We start from the raw sequence: 14009 nt of genomic DNA on the forward strand, positions 1-14009 counted from the left end.
TCGTTTGCACTCTAATAAACACACAGTCGTTTCAAAAGTATCAAATCAAACGCAAGCAGATATATTTTGAAAATTTCCTAGGACTAGAAAATTAATAAATGTTCGGATTTCCCATTTTTTTATTTTCTTTCCAAAATTTTTACTGCTAATGGCATTGCAGTAAATCCGCTTACCAGAAAATTTTATCATCCCCTGCACCGTCTTACCCGAAAAACATCATGGCACCAACCTTCACACCCAACAGTTTACCTGCCAATCATCTTAAACATGTTTTGTACTATGATGACAGGGTGGCATACTTGCAGTTGTAATTGTAGTATCAGTTCATACGATCATAACATTTTCGTGGTTCCTTTCAACACAAATAGACGCTTCCCTAAAAGGAACCCTGTTTCTGCACAACCGCTGTTGCCGCCCAAAGGACAGACCGCCGTCCGGTTCCCCGTCATCCGGATGCGGAAGCGCCGGGTCGCCCACGTCTCCGACGACGACGACGACGAGCCTCGTCGTCTAGAGGACTTCGATGCTGAAGGCGACCGCAGGAGCAAGCGCAAAAAGAAACTTCGGGTAGATGAAGAGGAGGAGGAAGAGGAGGACGCAGGGAGAACCCGGAATTCGAAAAAGGGTGGCAACGGAAGAAGGTCCCGAGGCGGAGCCGAAGAGCAGTACGAGGAGGAGGAGGAGGAGGAGGAGGAGGTGGAGCAGCAGGCGGAGTACCAGGAGGACGCTAAGCCGATCGGGGACGTGATTAGGGTTTCCGGGAAGGGAAAAAAGAAGAAGCTGCACTTCTCCTCTTTTGAATACGATGGAAACGTCTTCGAGTTGGTAAGTTTTGCCTATTTGCGATGTCTAGGTTTTAGTTTCGTGCCCTAATTGTGTTTTTTTCTTTTGGGTTTTCGCTTGGGTTTCAGGAGGATCCCGTTCTACTAACTCCCGAAGATAACACCACTAAGCCTTATGTGGCTATCATTAAGGTGATCTGTCTTCCTTTTGTTTTGTTGAATCGATTATATAAATTATCTAATACATTTTACTCGATGAACTATTAAGCATTCAAACTCGATCACATAAGTGAATGATGATGGAGTTCGGGATTTCTCAACGTTTATGTACCGTCTTTATTTCCTAAGAGTTTCTAGTGTTTTCATATTGCTTATGTTGCATTAAAATGGCTGCAATTTGCACTTGCCTTAGCTTCATTGGAAACTTTTAACTCGTTCTATGTAGCACGGAGAATCTATTTTTCTTCTTCCCCCATTTTTTCTCAGTGTGAAGCTGCATTTGTTGGACTAGATAATTAAATAATGCCTTTTCTTTTTAAATATATTAAGTATTTGAAACATAATACTTGCATGAGCTGCCTTGGCTAATACTCATCACCCAGCCTTAGCCACCATATCTTGGCGAATGATTTAGGGTTGTGCATAAGGTTTTTGATTTGAAAGAGAACGAAGATGTAGGTGGAATACTAACTAATAAAACAATTGTAATGGAATCTATTGAGACTTCAAAACCATGGAAAACCATGGGTCATCCCCCTTTGTGTTTACAACTGCCAAGTTGTCAGGATCATGAAGCTTGGTTTCTCTTATATAGAAAGACAGCTTGAACTGGTCTACCATCTGCATCAAATTGTGAAGGGAGATCTCCAAATCAGCTGGTAGCTGTCATATCTACATGTTTGGATGCTTTTGTGGACAATATGCTTGGGTCTGATTCTGATTGATATAAAAAGTATGACTAGTCAATAGGACAAACTCAGACTTGTACATGGAGATTTCTTAATTTTTTAATTCTACACCTGATTATGTGGCTCAATCATGAATTACCTAAATTTGTGAGGGTTTACAACTGAATGCAAAAATATTGGAACCTGTAATACAAGGATAATCCTTGCACCTAGTTTTTCATTATTTTCTCAAACTACCATCCAATCTATATCTCCGTGTCTATTGCTTGAAGAAATGGTTCTCTTCAAAACAAAGCACTAAATAGTGGGTAGTTTGGTTGTTTGGATATTTAATCATGTCTTGTTCCTTAATAAGCATGCATGTATATACCAGTTATATCTTTACCCTATGCGCAAGAATGGTTTCTTAATTAGGAGTTCTGGTAATGAGAAGAATGTTGTTAGGGAAGTGTAACACATTTGCATTTTATTTGTCAATGGTTTGCATTGTCTTTATATAAGATAAACACTGCTATTTTTTTCTTTTAGGTGGATAACATATATTTCATATTCTCACTGTTGTCCCTTATTTCATTACTTGGCTATTGCTCCTCATTGTCTGAACTTGGATTTTTTTTTATGTAATCATTTTCTGTGAATTTCATATTTCAAGTGACCTTGGTATTTCTTGCCAAGTTCATGTTGTGCAACTTCTCTCTCTCTCTTTTTCTTTTCGTCTTACAGTTTTATGTCACAGGACATTACCCAAGATACAAATGGTAGCTTGTGGGTTACTGGACAGTGGTTTTACCGTCCTGAAGAGGCAGAAAAAAGAGGAGGGGGTAAGTGGGAAGCACGAGACACCAGAGAACTCTTTTATAGTTTCCATCCTGATGAGGTGCCAGCTGAATCTGTGATGCACAAATGTGTTGTTCATTTCATTCCTTTGAACAAGAAGCTGCCACTTCGGCAGCAGCATCCTGGTTTTATAGTGCAAAATGTATATGACACCATTGAGAGGAAGCTGTGGAAGCTAACCGACAAGGACTATGAAGATACTAAACAACATGAGATTGATCTTCTTGTCCAGAAAACGCGACAACGGTTAGGGGAACTTGCAGATATTGATCCTGAAGACACTCCTATTGATCATGCTGATGAATTGATAAATAAAAGAACTATTAGAAAGAAGGGAGTGTATCCCATTGATGTTCATCGATCTGATGATGCAATAAAATCTGAGCATCAGATGAAAGCAGAGACACCAGGGAGTTGCCCAACTGATGATTCAGAGTGCAAAACCATTTTAGCAAAATTCAAAGCATTGACCTGCGATTCATATCGAGACAGGTGGTTGGAGAAACTTCTCCAAGGAATTCGATCGGAATGTTCTCCAAAAGATTCAGCACTGACTGTGGATAAGAAAATAAATGGTATTGTTAATTCAGAAAAAAACATGAATGGCAATGCTGAATCAACAATTTCTGAAGGAACAAAAGAAAACAAAATAGACGTAAGCATTTTTTTTCCTTTTTCTCAATCTTGAATGTTCCATTTGCACGATTGAATTGATCAGTGTGTCATTATTGTTGTTGAGGGTTCTATAAGTGGCAAGTGCAAAGTATATTTCTTTACTATCATGCAGTCAGGTTAGTAAGAAACAGTTGAATCAATGTGAGATTCAAATGGACCAGTGCATCTACTATTCTAGTTTAAATGTTATATTGTGGGTGTGAATCCTTCTTTTTAATATGTTCAGTATTGTTAATAGATTTCCCTTGGTTCTCTTCTTATCCTCCTTCAAAGTAACATTATCCAGCATCCATCTCATTAGAAAATTTCTTTGATCGTTGATTTTTTTTTTTTTCCATTTTCCTCTCCAAAATTAAAATTATCTTTATGTATGCTGCAGGCAGGGGAAAATATTTGTTGGCCAGATACAGCTGTCTGGGTTGTAACTTCTGTTGAGAGAGCCGCACATGAAGCACTTAGTTCTGACTTTCAAAAGTATAATCAGAAAATGCGGCAGTTAGATTTTAATCTAAAGGTACAATTTACTTCTTTTCTTGCTGCTAATCTTGCTGTTACATTTCTGTGTTAAGCATACAGATATGAGCTTATAGCTAATGTCAATGCTGCTCAAGTTTTGAAGCAATTGGATTGTGAAGATTTAGAAGTTTGGGTTGTGAATTACTGAATCAGGCATTTGGATTCAAATGACATGACCAAGTCACACACTAGTTAAATGAACAATGAGAACAAGATAAACACTCTTCCCTTCTCATCTTCTTGTTGGGAGAGAAAGTGGGCACTTGAAGTTCTTGTGTTTTAGCAAGTTTGATTCAGTCATAAATGTCCAATCTCATTACTTTTTTCTCATGTCTCTATTTGACTACCTGATATGAGAGTGCTCATCCATTGATCTAAGAAAATAGTACAAGGACTCTGCCATTTGATATTCTTTGTTACTACTGTGTTAATACTATCTAATGTTGTCACTAAAAACACTCAATTATCTTATCTAGCTTGAGTCTTATTAATGGTTGAGAGGGATATAGATTTTATGAATTTGGATTTTTTTTTTTTTGTTCCTTTTGTTTTGCATATTGCTTTCATGGTATCAATTCTCAAGCCCTTATGGTCTTTCTTGATGAATTGTTTTATATATAAACCATCTAATTGTGCAGAATACTACAGTCTTAGTGAGACGGTTACTGAAGAAAGAGTTGGACCCTGTGGCAGTTGTGGCCATGTCACCAAAAGAGCTAAAGGTTTGCTGCCTTTCCAAACATTTAATTCTTTTTAGATTCATTACTTTGACAGAAACTTTGGTTAATCTTTGTCATGCATTGCAGGCTAACCAAATGTTAGCTTATAATAATGGCTTTATTTATATTGGCATGTATTAAACAATTCTTCATACGAAAGCCTGTTAGTTATGTTTCTATTAGGCACCATTTACTTTCTTGTAAAATATTACTTTTGTTGTCTCCTTTCATTCCATCTATAATGTCTGAATCCAAGCTGATGTTATCTGTTATGTGCTTATGCATTTATTACATAGATCTGTTGATTGGTTGTTTGATATGTGAACTGGGCTCTCGAACAATTCAGGATGGTTTCACGGCACAAGAAAAGTCACCAAAAGAACCTGAAGAGTCCAAGCAAATACAGGTAGAATTTTTTTCTTCTTCTTTTGCCTCAGGGTCAAATTGATCGTGTAAGAGATCGCCGTAGATGATAAAATGTTTACTAGAATTGATAGCGCCAGCAAATAAAGTTGAATTGAAATTTTGGGCTGTTTTTCACAGTTGAATTTTCATAGAATATTCTCTTGGTCCCATGGGTTGCCACCCTTTCACTTCGATTATATATCTTCTTTTGTTTTCCCATTTAGATGACTGATGCTAGATGTTCAAGATGCACGGAGAAAAAAGTAGGTGTAGCCGACATTATACAGGCAGGTGGCCATGGGGACCGTTATCAGGTCTGTGAGTAGACTTTATATTATCTTTTCTTTTTTATTTTTCTGCTTTATATTTACAGCTAATTCGAAAGTGCCAGCTTACCGGTACTGAGATGGGGGCTTTTATTTATATCCATTGCCTAGAAAAAACCTAGTCAAATTCTTAACATGATATGAGAGATTCCATAATGAATCTTGTTATTTCTCTCGTATCATCCATTTGCCATATAGAACAAAGCCTGATTGTTTGCTTCTGTTGCCATTCAATTGACTATTACAATTTGATGTGAAGAACCACAAATTTTTTAGAATGATTATCTTTTGGGAAGTGATCATCCTATCAAACCTTTGGCATCATTGCATGAGTCCTGAGTGGCTTGATCCCGTTATGTTCTATTACTAGTCATTATGGTTCGCTCTATCTTGCTTCGCAGTTTCATAGGTTGAGTAATTTCCTCGTGCCTTAAGCTTTTGGCAATGGTTGCATAAACAAACCAAGTAATCAACTCTCTTTTCCATTCCCCTATAAGTTTACAGTGATTTAGTTATTCTTAGATGCACACTACGTATGACATTTGGCTTTTTTTTTTTTTTGTTTCTTCTGTTGGGGGCAAAGACTCTAGTTCATGAAGGTAACACACTGCCTTGTGCTGATGTCTTATGTGGAATATAATTGTTGATATCCGCACACTACGAACACAGCGTAGCTACAGACCCCATAGAAACAAGGTCATTGCTTGGTTGCTTTAGTAAGTGAATTGGGCTGGATAGCAAATAATAGGCAAGAAGTAAGAAGTAATAGAGAGACCCTCAGGGCTGTCCACAATCTTGATGTTAAAAGCCTGCCTAAACTTAAAATTTAAAATTTACGAGTTAAGGAATTTCCCTTGTTCAAAAGGTCGCTTTAGTCTCTCAACACTCCCTAATCCAAAATCAAAGGATCGCCATGGATTCACCAAACAAAACTATGAAAACAGTTATATATATTTATCGTAATGTTCTTTTTGTGGCTGTCAACCCCTGCAAATAAAAATTCTAGAGTATGGCTATAGCATTTATATTTTCATCTTGATAATCACACATGCATAGGGTGATTTATATTTGTTTTTGCTTTTGTTATCGCGACTAGTATACTTTGGTGGTATGCTTCATATAAATCGCCCTTTGCTCTTCTATCAAACTTACTGCTCGAGTTCCAGCTATCTTTACTGCATAATATACTTCCAAATGCTACTCATTTAGATTCTCTTCGCAAAGTTACATTATGGTGTGCAGATATCTGGTGATTTTCATCACTCGTTCAGTGATTTTTGATCTCTTTTCTCTAATACTTTGTTTTATACAAATTCAGCTTGAGTGCATTGCCTGCGGCCACACATGGTATGCATCTCGAGATGCCATCTCATCGCTGACGATCGACACTAGTGTCGCTGGAAATGTAGGCACTGCTCCATGGGCTACTGCCAAGTTTGATGCCATTGAGAAGTCACTGGTAAGCCCCCGTGAATCCGAGAAGCCGACCTCTGATCTGCTTCAGAAATCCACGGTCGCTTACATGCCTGTGCTTGAAACCCAAAGATCGTTCAACAGGACCAAGACTGAAGATGTTTCAGCCTCTGCGCCCAACCGCGAATAGACAGACTATGTACTAGTACACTAATAGGCTTATATCTTTTTCGAGATAGATAGATGTAAAGGTTTCCTTTCAGTTAATCTGGCGTGTTTTGTTCTGGTTGCCTGTTGCTTTGCTGCATCATCTTATCGTCAGGAAGTATGCCCACAACTGTTCTTTGTTATTAGTTAAGTTTTTATTAAAAAGTTTTAATATTTTTATTATCAATTGAATTAATCAATTTTATATCCGTTTGATTTTAATAGTAAAATTCGTTGATTAAAAAAAAATTATTCTAATGAACAAGGAAAGCTGAAGGAGTGTTCGATGCGCATCAGCCGGAGAACTCTAGCATAAGGACAGAGCAAATGTCGTGCGGTCACCATGGCTATGTCTTGCCTCATGGTTGGCTATTGCTGTGATGGGTTTTATGTTTGAAAGATATCTGTCTTCGAGACATAGTTGAGTTGATTACGATGCAGCAAAGTTGTAGAAGAAGACAAAAGTTCGACTCTTGACGAAGTTAGACAATGCTCTTCTGCATCGTGACCAACTATAATTTCTCGATTTACTTCCTTACAGAAGGTTGTGGAGCCGACCGTGTGAAGCTGCTAAGATGGTGGATTCAATCTTTTGCAGAAGAGATTACCCTAAGCGCGAATAGACCTATTCGCCAAAGAAATCAAAGGTGAAAAACTTTACACTGGAGGTAACTATAATTACTCAACAAAATTACGAGGCTAATATCATTGTTACATCCGAAAACTGGGGCCAAAACGAAGCTCACTAGTAAAAACTCTCATCATGCCCCAGCACAAGTAAACTTAATTACACAAGCCACTCACAGGTAACTACAATCATCGGACCAGTTATTAGCAGTCCTAGCATAAAAAAAGTTACACTCAGGTTCGTAATTAGACTGTGTTAAGCTAATTGCAGAGGAACACCATTTTCATCTCTTTGGTGGTTGCTCAGAAGTTGAGAAAAGGGGTTAGATTTCCATTTAGTGAGTGGTGAAGAAGTCAAAGTCATGGTGTTCAACTACTAGCTGCTTCAGCCAAGAGTATGCAGCACTATAAAGGTTGCTCATCGTCTCATTGTCTGAAGTTTCAGCGTTTATCCATAGGCCACCCTCTAGTTTGTATGTCGCGAGGCCAAAGGGGCGAAGCGAGATCTTGCCTCTCTTTTTCTCCATCATATTGCCTGCATTTGTGGAACAGAAGTCCTCGGTCACTTCCTCTGGCACATCATTGTTTTCTGCAAAAACCAGATGGAAGTAGATGAGTTCACGGTTAGTGTCACATCCGTAACTTGCACAAAACAAAACAACAAAGATGAGGCACGTACCTTGGAACGAAGTGGAGATTGTATGATAAGTTAGAAAGCATGTAGACAAATCCTTTACATTCCTACAAGATGGAATGTGGTAAATTGGATACCTGATAAGTGAACAAATTCGTTAGAAATAGTACACCGAAAAGACTCTCAATCATTCTAGAAACCTATGAATAGGCAGGTGCTCTTAATAACTAGTCAGTGTAGTTATTCAGTCTCATTCCAATTTCCCTAGATTGACAATAAACCTCTTAGCAACTCAGTTTCTCCAGAACAATCACATGAAAAAGAGGGGTAGCATTACCATGCAACTGACATCCAGCTAATTGGCGAGATGTCCACACTCTTGAACGTTGTCAAACCAGGATAATTCTGCGTTAGTTCATTTACCTGTTCGCCACAATTTAACAGTATCTAATTATGAATAAAGAAATATAAATATATGACCAGTATACCTACTGTAGTGTCAACAAACTAGAATTGGCCACGAGAGGGTGTTTGACATCATTTATAGCAAAAACATTTGTACCTTATCAAAGAGAGGTATTCTCGCATACGGAGATCCATATTCTATATACTGCAAGTACAATTGCCCCAAAAGATGTCTTGAGGGCCATGAAGCATCGTGGTCACAGAGAGAATCATCTGAAACATCCGACAATCGAGATAATTTCTCACTCTCACTGTCATCGCTGAATGATTCTTTTTCACTATCTTCCAACATGCTCCTGTACAGAGGGGTAAAAGAAATTCCAGTTTGTTGACTCCTAAAAAACCATTTGAAGCAACAAAGGCAAAATATATCTGGTCACACACACCTCGTGAGAGCATGAGATTTGCTAGTATAAATTTGGATTGCAGAGAGATACGGAACATAGTACTCAACCACACTAGCTCCATTATCAAGAACGATCGGGACTCCAAGCCCATATGCACTCCACTCTCTATACTGATCCCAAAGATCTTCGAGATTAAAATTCTCAACCTTGCCTTGTAAAACTGGTTGCCAATATGAATTTGTCTGCAATCATTGGAGCTTGATGTGAGATATAAAAAAGAGATAGATCTACATGCAAACCAAGCTGCAAAAAGAAAGGTGAGAAGGTTCAGCAAGTACAACTATCTGTAAGGCCAAATGAAAACAAGAAAGCCTTTTATCTTAGTCAATAAGTTTCAAGCACTTCCTGCCAATAGATATTATTGTGTGCGCGTGAAGTTACGCACGAGTTGTTGGCATGTTTTGGCAAATTTTATGGCCTATGCCAAACAGAAGTGGGTTATACCAACTTTCTGCGCATGAAATGTGCCATGCCAAAAAAGCATTAGCACTGCCTCAAACGCACAATACAACTCTTGGCTGAAACAATTAATAGAAAAGGGAAAACAAAAAGTGAGCAACTTTGTTCACCACTTCAAATTGTTATCCACTCATTGGTGTAGCATCTTTTGATCCTCCACATGAAGGAATTTGAGTTCCTACAAACTGAAACATGAATTTCCGTATAGAATTCTGAAAATAAAAATAAATAACAAACAAAATTCTACCATGGCTTCTCTTTCTGAATAAAGTTCACTCCATAATAACTCATTCCTCTTGGATAACACATCCGCTGAGATATTTGTATCAAATGCATTCAATGAAAAGGAGTATAGCAATCCGCTATATGTTTCCTGAATTTGCTAAATGAAAAGAAATCTAATATTGAAAACAGGGCATAACAAAGATCAAAACATCAAGACAAATTAACATTCTGAAGCAAACAAAATGCAGAGGGCAAGTTTATGGTTGCAAGAGGAAAAGCAGTCACCTTCGGGAGGGGGAAAAAGGAACCCTAGGCGTCGTGCAACTGAGAAAGGCCTGCAAATTGGAGCGCTTACGCCAGTTAGCCTCCATTTTTGCCCCTTTCCGCACCACCCTTTTATCTCCTCGATCGCTCAAACAGGAAATGCAACGAGAAGCTCCAGACGAATCACGAAGCCAAACCAAGGAAGCGCGAGACGGAACAAGGAAGAGGAAGAGAAAAATTGCCCCTTTTTCTACGATCTCGCACCATCCCTTGAACAATACTCCATCGATGCGCCGCAAACAGCAGAAAGGTTAAGGATTCAAATCGGACGAGCGCCGATTCGAACAAAACCGCAAGGAGCGAGAACGTGAGCAGGCGAGCGGCGAGGAGAGGAAGAGACTGCTTGGAATCGAGACCGACGACTTGGTGGCGACACGACGCGATGCGGCGATTCTTCTCGAGAGAGAGACGAAGAAGAGAGAGAGAGAGGCCAACGCGTGGTTCTTAAAGCACAATGCCCGGCGTTGTCGTCCGATCGTAACCGCACGGTCTACCCACATGCACCTCTACCGCCATGTCCCGGGCCCCACGACCCCGCTGACCCGTCGCGTAAAAGCGGACGCGTAGAAAACGAGGGTGCATTTCTCAACTGCGCAAGGGCCCTGCTGTACCTCCCTGCCTTCTGCGGGCCCCGCCATCCAGATTATTAATTTGAATAGATATTCAAAGTTCTATATTAAGATCTTCTACATTTATAAAATTCATATTTCTTCAAGATATTTGACATGATAAATGTTTATTATTTTGATGGAAATAATATTTGGTTTTAAAGAGATAATATTTTATTTATTGTGATTTAAGAGTTCATATTTTGCATGAATTAATTTTAAAAATTTGGTTTTATTTCCTTAAATAAAAAATGGGGTTTTCTTTTTTATTAAGTGGACAAGTCACATAACTTTTTTGGTTATTACCTTATTTGGGATTATTCTTTTATAATTAAAAATATATACGTGGAAAATGCAATTAACGTGAGATGTGATAACAAAAGTATCGATAATTTACTGAATTACACATCTAAGTTTACAAAATATACGAACACTTATATAACCTACCTGAATTTATTTTTAATAAATAAATTTAAATAAATTCAAAAAATTAATGAATAAATTTGAAGAGTATCAACTCTCATTTACTACCCTCGTAGTAAAGGAAAATGTACATATTTAGGGTCCCTTTGTGATGCTCGAACTTGAAACTTTTTAGTAAGCCGATAAGTGTGATTCAAGCGGTTTTATGATTCGTCGAAGAGTGTTGTTATTCGATCTAACGTATGTTTTGAGCATGTTTGTAGCACATACTATACTTATATCGTCAATCGATTGTTAAATAGGGTATCTTTGAATAAATTTTAAAATTATGTGGTATTTTTGAATATTCAAAAATTTAGGTGTGTTTTTTGGAAATTGTAAAATAGATAGATATTAACAGTTTATTATCCTCGCCACGTCAGCAGATGACGGTCTTGTTCGTTCACACGTGTCCACTAAAAGACCTCTCCGTCACGTGTCCTCACATGGCTAGATCAGGCTGACTTGGCAGTCACGAGTCGCATAAAAACCTGATACGGATAACCGCTTTTGGACCACCTCCAACTAAATTCTGTCAGATCCAAAAACATGAAAAAAAAAAATCTAGAAAAAGAAGAGAAATATCTATCCTCTAGAAGAAATCCAGATCCTGCGACCTCATTGGCGAATCGACGGTGACGTTGGATCTCGTGGGTCCCCGCCTCCTTATCATGTCGCTCGCGCTTTCGAGTCTCGGAGGTGCTTGTATAAATGCGCCACCGAGTTCATACTCGATCTCCAAGAACAGGAAGAAGAAGCATCTTGTTCCGGCAGCAATGGCTCTGCAGGCTTCAATTCTTCCGTCTGCTCTCTCCCATCGCAAAGAGGTTGACTTTCTAATCGAGTTGTTGATGATTTTAGAGTTTTGATGGAATTGTGACTTAAAGTTGTGTTTTTGATGCAGGGGAAGGGGAGCAATGGAGTGCTGAAGGAATCGGCATTCCTTGGAGGCTCTGTTCTTGGGCATCCCAAGGCGGGAATTCAACTCCCTGTTCTTCGATCTCAAGTAATTGCTGTCTGCTCGATCAAGATTTTGAAAGATTGGTGGGGGAAAAAAGTGATTTTGTTTTGATTTTGATCGATGAGCAGAGGCTGGCGAAATTCTCAGTGAAGGCGCAGTCGACGGCGGCGGCGGTGGCGGCGCCGGGGCTCAACCAGGCATCGCTGCAGGGGAAGAAGGTGCTCCGCCAGGGCGTGGTGGTGATCACCGGCGCCTCGTCGGGGCTGGGCCTGGCGACGGCCAAGGTCCTGGCAGAATCCGGGAAGTGGCACGTCGTGATGGCGTGCCGCGATTTCCTCAAGGCGGAGAAGGCGGCGCAGGCGGCCGGCATGGCGAAGGGCAGCTACACCATCGCGCACCTCGACCTCGCCTCCCTCGACAGCGTGCGCCAGTTCGTGGACGCCTTCCGGCGCAGCGGCCGGCCCCTCGACGTGCTCGTCTGCAACGCCGCCATCTACCGCCCGACCGCCCGCAAGCCGACGTACACCGCCGACGGGTACGAGATGAGCGTCGGCGTCAACCACCTCGGCCACTTCCTCCTCGCCAACCTCCTCCTCGACGACCTAAAGCAGTCCGACTACCCTTCCCGCCGCCTCATCATCCTTGGCTCCATCACCGGTACCATCAACCTCTCCTCTCCGACGAGCCTCTCTTCCTTCCTCAAACCACACAAATTCACAGACAACGCCGTTCTTCTGCAGGGAATACGAACACGTTGGCCGGCAACGTGCCGCCGAAGGCGGGGCTGGGGGATCTCCGCGGGCTCGCCGGCGGGCTGGACGGCAGGAACAGCTCCGCCATGATCGACGGGGGCGAGTTCGACGGCGCCAAGGCCTACAAGGACAGCAAGATATGCAACATGCTGACGATGCAGGAGTTCCACCGGAGGTTCCACGAGGAGACGGGGATCTCGTTCGCGTCGCTCTACCCGGGCTGCATCGCCACCACCGGCCTCTTCCGCGAGCACATCCCCCTCTTCCGCCTCCTCTTCCCGCCCTTCCAGAAGTTCATCACCAAGGGCTTCGTCTCCGAGGAGGAATCCGGCAAGCGGCTGGCTCAGGTCGTGAGCGACCCGAGCCTGACCAAGTCGGGCGTCTACTGGAGCTGGAACAAGGACTCCGCCAGCTTTGAGAACCAGCTGTCGGAAGAAGCCAGCGACGCCGCAAAGGCCAAGAAGGTTTGGGAGATCAGCGAGAAGTTGGTTGGATTGGCCGATTGATTTGTTGCAGTCAATTGACCTTCCGCCATTGTTAGCAGAGAGCAGCTCTTCTTCAGTTTTCCTTTCCTTTCCTTTCCGATCAATAAAAACAACAAGCACGTCGCCTGCTTCCAAAAGTAGTATTGTGGTTCATCACTAAAAAAATTACATATAGTATTATTTATTATTTTTTAAAAAATAATTTAAAATAATTTATTTTACACTTTTGATAGAAATTTAACAAAAGGTGCTTTCATCATTTTTTTATCCCCTGCTATAATAATATTTGCTATAAATAATTTAAGTCAAATTGTTCTAATTTATAGTACTAGTTTTACAAAAAAAAAATGATGATGATAAATCTTAATTAGCTCCGTTGACTACAGCTGGGGTGACCGATTTAGTCCTACAGAAGTTTCCCACTGGGCATCAGGATAAATCGGGAAATGCACGCAGCGATCAACCCCCACTAGCAGGTTTTTGGCTCTCTCTCAGCCCTATGTCTCTTATCCCTAGGGGGTCTTCCCCCACTAGCAGGTTTTTTCGGAAAACTCCATCTATTCTAGTGTGGATGGCAGGCAAGCCTATATTTCTTGGTTTCAATAGGACTTCTTACGAGCGTTATTTCCATCTACTATTATCTAAAAGTAATCAAGTTATTAATGACCGAACGAAATTAAGAAATAACCCCTTACTTGCGAAATTATAAAAGATCTCGTCCCCGAGGCAATGGTGCAACGGTAGGATATCCGGGTTGTGATCCAGGGACTCGCGATTCGATCCCTAGCTACGGCGTATTTGCAGAAATTTTC

The 14009-nt window shown here is 40.7% G+C and overlaps 2 protein-coding genes and 1 pseudogene across 2 annotated transcripts; 2 read left to right on the top strand and 1 right to left on the bottom strand.

The window, feature by feature from the left end:
- The first annotated feature begins 388 nt into the window (after positions 1–388).
- LOC141819894 (protein REPRESSOR OF VERNALIZATION 1) lies at positions 389–6980 on the top strand. Its single transcript, XM_074707149.1, has 8 exons — positions 389–825; positions 912–974; positions 2427–3182; positions 3582–3716; positions 4357–4440; positions 4784–4843; positions 5067–5156; positions 6487–6980. Exons 1-8 carry the CDS (start codon positions 454–456, stop codon positions 6769–6771), a joined length of 1845 nt encoding a protein of 614 aa, XP_074563250.1. The 5' UTR covers positions 389–453; the 3' UTR covers positions 6772–6980.
- Positions 6981–7398: 418 nt separating this feature from the next.
- Positions 7399–10316, bottom strand: LOC141819951 (uncharacterized; annotated as a pseudogene).
- A 1418-nt stretch (positions 10317–11734) lies between these two features.
- On the top strand, positions 11735–13334 carry LOC141820071 (protochlorophyllide reductase). Its single transcript, XM_074707354.1, has 4 exons — positions 11735–11826; positions 11904–12005; positions 12089–12617; positions 12701–13334. The coding sequence occupies exons 1-4, from the start codon at positions 11776–11778 to the stop codon at positions 13216–13218; spliced, it is 1200 nt and encodes a 399-aa protein (XP_074563455.1). The 5' UTR covers positions 11735–11775; the 3' UTR covers positions 13219–13334.
- Positions 13335–14009: the final 675 nt, after the last annotated feature.

This window comes from Curcuma longa, unplaced genomic scaffold, assembly GCF_044706935.1.
Source record: "Curcuma longa cultivar G26 ecotype Majalengka, Jawa Barat unplaced genomic scaffold, ITB_CL_G26_1.1 utg2646_np1212_2152390_RagTag, whole genome shotgun sequence".
NCBI lineage: Eukaryota > Viridiplantae > Streptophyta > Magnoliopsida > Zingiberales > Zingiberaceae > Curcuma > Curcuma longa.

Coding starts and splice junctions, on each gene's coding strand:
- LOC141819894 (XM_074707149.1), top strand. CDS start 454: ATGCGGAAGCGCCGGGTCGCCCACGTCTCCGACGACGACGACGACGAG. Junction 826..911: donor ATGGAAACGTCTTCGAGTTG/GTAAGTTTTGCC, acceptor CTTGGGTTTCAG/GAGGATCCCGTTCTACTAAC. Junction 3,183..3,581: donor CAAAAGAAAACAAAATAGAC/GTAAGCATTTTT, acceptor TGTATGCTGCAG/GCAGGGGAAAATATTTGTTG.
- LOC141820071 (XM_074707354.1), top strand. CDS start 11,776: ATGGCTCTGCAGGCTTCAATTCTTCCGTCTGCTCTCTCCCATCGCAAA. Junction 12,006..12,088: donor TCCCTGTTCTTCGATCTCAA/GTAATTGCTGTC, acceptor ATCGATGAGCAG/AGGCTGGCGAAATTCTCAGT. Junction 12,618..12,700: donor CATCCTTGGCTCCATCACCG/GTACCATCAACC, acceptor GTTCTTCTGCAG/GGAATACGAACACGTTGGCC.